This window comes from Triticum dicoccoides, chromosome 6A (assembly GCF_002162155.2).
Source record: "Triticum dicoccoides isolate Atlit2015 ecotype Zavitan chromosome 6A, WEW_v2.0, whole genome shotgun sequence".
Taxonomy (NCBI): domain Eukaryota; kingdom Viridiplantae; phylum Streptophyta; class Magnoliopsida; order Poales; family Poaceae; genus Triticum; species Triticum dicoccoides.
In genome coordinates, this window is record NC_041390.1 from 71,279,396 (window position 1) to 71,285,471 (window position 6,076).

A 6,076-nucleotide genomic window follows, 5' to 3' on the forward strand; every position below is an offset into this window, starting at 1 on the left:
AGGTTCTGTAGAATTATGCACTGATAAACTTGTCATCGTACATGGTCTTTATTTATCGTGTTACCACTCTCGTTTAAATGCATTTGTTTTTGGAGACAAGGCAGTGAAAGGAGGTGCAGAGTAACATGTTTCAGATTACATGCATGTTAAGTACACAAGCCCTACTTTGCATTTTGCCCAGCGACGTTGCCTCTATACCATGTTTTAAACTGCTAATTCTGCTGTATATGCCCTTCCTAGGGTCATTAATTTGTGAATCACAGAATATGAGTAGTGTTGTATTCGAGCTCTGAATTTCGTACAGTAGAGCACACACACATGACACATGTACAAGTAGAGTAATTCGTACCGTCGTGCTCATCTCGGTCGCCGATGCGGCCGGCGTCGCCCTCATCGGAGTCATCGTGGTGTACATATACTGGAAGCTGCGCGACCGGCGCGGGGACGACGACGACGAGGACGAGGAGGGGCGAGGGCTCTTCGCCTGCCCGTGCATGCATGCAAACACCTGCGGGGACTCGTCGGACAGGTCCGACGCGGGCGGTGGCGAGAAGAAACGCGGCAACGGTTCCGGGGGCGGAGGCGGCTGCGAGGACGGGGAGCTGGTGGCGATCGACAAGGGGTTCCGGATGGAGCTGGACGAGCTGCTGCGGTCGTCGGCGTACGTGCTGGGGAAGGGCGGGAAGGGGATCGTGTACAAGGTGGTGGTGTGGTGGTGGGCAACGGGACGACGCCGGTGGCCGTGCGGCGGCTGGGCGGCGGCACCGCGGCCCCAGAGCGGTACAAGGAGTTCGCGGCGGAGGCCGGCGCCGTCGGGCGCGTGCGGCACGCCAACGTGGTGCGGCTGCGCGCCTACTACTGGTCGCCCGACGAGAAGCTCGTCGTCACCGACTTCATCAACAACGGCAACCTCGCCTCCGCGCTGCGCGGTACGTAACATCCTCTTCTATACAATTCGTGCTCTTTTTTCCAACGGTTTGCTCTGCTCTGAAGAACAGAATGGGTTGATAATTGGAAACGGCAGGGGGGTTTCTGCAAAACTGCGTGTGCTGACCGGTCCAGCCACTTGGCAGCCAATTGGCGAGCTGTGATTGGCCTGGGACTAAATCATCACATGAGGTGCAAGTTGAGGTATGGTTTGGTCAAGTTTTGCAACTTTAGGACTAAATCATCACATTAGGTGCAAGTTAGGGTACCTGGGGTGCTATTACCTCTTTTTGAAGTGTCGACTTGTTGTTCAGAACCTTCTTTCCATGTTGAACAGACAGAGAAGGCCCCATCGATGTCCCCTTTCAAAATCACCGGCAAGGGGCTGGAGCTGATGTCCGAAGAGGAGTACCTCCGCGTCATCAATTCTGGGATCAAATACGCCGTGGAGTGCAACAACTGCAACCGGGTGCGTCCCGCCAAGCCCCCCCACCCCCCACCCCCCTTCTGAATCTTCACTTGTGTTGCTGTTGTCGATCTGTTGTTGGCTTGCAGCCCGGATCCTCTCGTGATGTTCTTGGATGGAGCTAATTGAGTGACCCGTCGCCGTGAGGTAGCTGAGGTTTCGATTAGGTTTGCCACGTAGCGGGTACAAATTGGAAATGGTGATTGATATTGATATTCTCCATTCAAAAGGGCGGATTTTTGTAGGTAGTCGAGGAATTTAGTTAGTCTGGTCACGCCCGTATCTTCCTGCTGCAATTGACAGTTTAAAGTGCTGCAGGGTAGTCACTGGCAGTATGATGTCTAGGTTTATCTAGCTAACTTAGGTTATGGTCCTTCTATTTCAGTTACCTCACAGGAATCGTTAACTGCAATTGTTACCATGGTCACAATAGAACTCACCTTCAGTGTAGATGACTGCAATTTCTGTAAACACTGGAGTATTTCCTACTTTCAATGTTAGTTACTGCGAGCAAGTTTCCTGTTGATTTCAGGAGTGCCAGTCAGACTTGCTGTTGAGAACCTAATCCTCTCCATGTTAAACAGGCTGACAAGAAAATCACAGGAGATGACGTGTATAGGTACATGAAGATGCGCGGGGTCACGTCCTTCTCCCCCAAGTTCCTGCAAGAGACCATACTCGACAAGCTCTAAGCGTAAGACAGGACAACAAATCTGCTTTGCACATCCTGTTCCGAGACCCCTACTACGAGCCTCTGAGCTATATATATGTTCGTGTATCGTAGCGCGATGTTATTAAAGTTTAGAACGGTTCCTAGAGAATACTTTGTTTAGTAGTAGTAGTAGTAGTAATGCTGGTTCGGAAGAAATAATTATGTATATGTTCTCCGTGAATGCATTTGTGGAGTAGGTTTGCTTTGCTATCTTGTACTAGTAACCTACCGGTTGACGTCATATGGTCACAATGGCTGTGTACACCCTTGTAAATAGGTCTTATATTTTGGTATGGAGGGCGTAGGTTATTAAGGGCATCTTCAATGCCAATCTGCAATTTCCTCGCATCCTTCCATGGACATAGGAGACCAGTTCATGGACATGAGTGTAGGAGGCCGCCAACCAACGCTGTCCGTATATATTTCAACCCACATTTTAACTAACTGGATGAAATTCATCCAAACCGGCCGATATTCATCAAAGTTTGGATAGAAAATGGCACAAATCATCCATACACAACATGCAACTTAAGTCTAGTAAAACAATGTCTGTAATTCGACTAGTTTCAGATGTCTAAGGTTTTCATCAACGGATCATGTCGTATCACACATACTCTCCTTCAGCTTCATCTAACAGCATGGGTATGTAAATGGTCGTCCCTTTGTCCTGTGATACATCACGGCAGCGCGTGCAGTCTACTTAATGTGTAGACCAACATTGTGTGAGTGAATGATTTAAACAAGTTGAGCAAGAAGAAACAACACTTACGATCTTCTCCTCTGCCGCGTGCAATGATCACCTTACCTCCAACTGGCGTACCACTTGACAAAACTTGGTGACGTTGATCTAGATAGCGTACCAATGATACGACAACAGCCTCACATTGCGTAGTACAATGATGTGCTTGTCGTAGGGCACAATGTGCTTTTGTGGGTGAAACGATTCATGCACTTCCTGCAAGAACGTCCTCCTTCTGCTCCTATTTATGAAATTCATGAATATGGTCAATCACGCATCGCACAACAGCTTATCCTCCATGGTTGAGTAGCTTGTCATCATTCGTACTCTAGAAAAAGACATAGCATTTGAAGATAATCTCAATTGCATCTGACCGAACACCTGCTAAGCGTGGTGTCCGCGATGAAGGTCATCAACAAAGGGCGGAGTGTACCTGGGTATAAACGGCTCCAAGGTGGACAACTTCGTCGTAAAGGCGAGCGGGCGCGTCGGGCTGGTTGCGGACGTCCGTCAATGCCTTCGTGGCGTCCGAAGACGTACTGCGACGGCGAGGAAGATGAAGGGTGCGGATGCAAAGAAAAAGGGAGAAAGGCTCCACCGGAAACTGCCTGAACACATGGTTCTTTCATATGCTCCCCCGTACACGTACCCGTTCTTGAATAGCAAGTGCACGTTCGCAAAACGACCTTTGATTTCGTTGACCTCATTTTATATGCTCGTGGACAGGAACGGAAAGAACAAGCACGCGTATGGTACTACCGTATGCTACCGTTTGCCGAACCGAAAGTTGTTCCCAACGGAACAATGACATGAGTACCAGCACAGCACCGCTTGGTCAGGTCCCGGCCCCCTGACTTCCTCTCGTGCAACATATCTTTGTCGAGTCAAACTAAATTAACAGTTAAGTTCCCCCAAATACAAAACACAACAAGTTGCATGGAAAGGGGAAGGAAGGGAATAAAGAGTGTGACAGATCATGAAAACAATACAACAATGCACAAAGAGGAGAAAGCCACTCGCGTGGTAGGTTAGGTAGCCGCCCTCAATGCTCCACGCCGCACCTACTCTCGTTCCGATTTGGAAAAGCACCATGTTCTTTCTAGAAGAAAAGCTCCAAGAGGTGTAAGAAGTAAATGTTGAACGTAGAACATTCCACCATGTTTGTTACCAAAGATGTTAGTATTTTATATTTAACATTTTATTATTTTTATTTTATTGTTTATCCGGGTGTACCCGAGCTTGTAACATGTAATCCCCGCCGGTACAAAATTTGCCAGAAGTAACGATTCATCACAACACAAAAACAAGCTAGTGTTAATGCTACCAGTATGGTGCATGCGCACACATAATCCCTTGGGCTCATGATCAAACTGAGGTCGACGGAAACTCATGGCGGATGAGACAGCAAAGAAAGGAAGAACAAACTCGCCTGGAATAAGAAGGTTGGAGACGGTCTGAAGTGGCCCAAGTTTTTCTGGTCCCGGTATGTAGTTCCAGCAAAAGAACGCACACAAGCAACACGTGTGCATTAGAAATCGTACAAAGTAAAGAATGCTCATACCCCTTTCAAAGGTTGGGCATCTCCCATATTCTACGCCGTCTTATGCTTTCCCCCCTATCTATCCTCAAAGTTCAACCTAACATAAAAACTTAATGTCAAGTTCTATTATTAAAGACATACATGTCTTTTTTATATTTGCCCTAAAAAACATATGTGCATTTTTTCCGCCGTATTTAAAAGATCCACGAACACCAACTCTCAACCGGAGTCAAAAACATCCAGCCTCTAGGTTAGAACTTTATTAAGAAGCAAAGTTGTTGCATAAAGTAACACAAGTTTCCAAGGCTTTCACTAAAACAATATTTTGTCAAGAGTCAAACTAAACTAACTATACTTAAGCTCCCCTTAAGAAAACAAGTTGCATGGGAAGGGAGGTCATGAAAACAATAGCATGGCACATCGAACAGAAAGCCATAGCACACTCACGGGGTAGGTAATCAAACCTACGTACTCTCGTTCCTGATCCCGGAAAGTACCACGTTCTAGTTTAGTCTAGAAAGGCTCCACCGGAAACGGCTTGAACACATACTCCCCCATATACATACCATTCATAAATATACGTGCATTAGAAAGAAATCCTACAAAGTGAAGAATGCTCAGCCCACTTCCATAGTTCTGGCTCCTTCCTTATTCTAGGTTGTCTTTTGTTCCCCGATCTATCTTCAAAGTGCAACTTCACAAGAAAACTTGATGTCAAGATCTGTTATGGAAGACATCCAGGTCTCCTTGATATTTCCCCTTAATGAAAAGTCTATTTGACATTGCAATTATACATGTATTAATTTCTCGGCGTGTACAAAATCACACCAACTCTCAACCGGAATTAAAAAACCATGGTTAGAACTTTCAGCACAAAATTCCAAGACCACTAGAACAATATATATCTTTGTCGAGTCAAACTAAATTAACCAATTAAGTTCCCCCAAATACAAAACACAACAAGTTGCATGGAAAGGGAAGGAAGGGAATAAAGGCTCTGATAGATCATGAAAACAATACAACAATGCGCAAAGAGGAGAAAGCCACTCGTGTGGTAGGTTAGGTAGCTGCCCTCGATGCTCCACGCGACACCTACTCTCGTTCCCAATTTGGAAAAACACCATGTTGTTTCTAGAAGAAAGAGCTTCAAGTGGTGTGAGAAGTAAATATTGAACATAGAACATTCCATCATGTTTGTTACCAAAAACGTCGGTATTTTATATTTAACTTTTTATTATTTTTATTTTATTGTTTATCCGGGTGTATCCAAGCTTGTAACATGTAATCCCTGCCGGTACAAAATTTGCCAGAAGTAACAATTCATCGCAACACAAAAACAAGCTGGTGTCAATGCTATCGGTAATGATGCGCACTCACACACAATCCCTTGGGCTCATGATCGAACTGGTTGACCTGAACTCATGGCAGATGAAACAACAGAGAAAGCAAGAACAAACTCGCCTGAGATACGGAAAACACACACAAGCAACGCGAGTGCATTGGAACTTGTACAAAGTGAAGAATGTGCTCAGACCCCTTCCAAAGGTCGGGCACCTTCCATATTCTACGCCGTCATGTGCTTTTTCCCCGGATCTATCTTCAAAGTTCAACCTCATAGGAAAACTTAATGTCAAGTTCTGTTATTGAAGACATTCATGTCTCCTTGATATTTGCCCTAAAAGAACACACACA

The 6,076-nt window shown here is 45.8% G+C and overlaps 1 protein-coding gene across 1 annotated transcript; it reads left to right on the forward strand.

Annotated features, from left to right (window-relative positions):
- Nucleotides 1–294: 294 nt before the first annotated feature.
- On the forward strand, nucleotides 295–2,414 carry LOC119315034. Its single transcript, XM_037589699.1, has 4 exons — nucleotides 295–929; nucleotides 1,025–1,131; nucleotides 1,265–1,396; nucleotides 1,978–2,414. The coding sequence occupies exons 1-3, from the start codon at nucleotides 495–497 to the stop codon at nucleotides 1,320–1,322; spliced, it is 600 nt and encodes a 199-aa protein (XP_037445596.1). The 5' UTR covers nucleotides 295–494; the 3' UTR covers nucleotides 1,323–1,396; nucleotides 1,978–2,414.
- The last annotated feature ends 3,662 nt before the right edge of the window (nucleotides 2,415–6,076 follow it).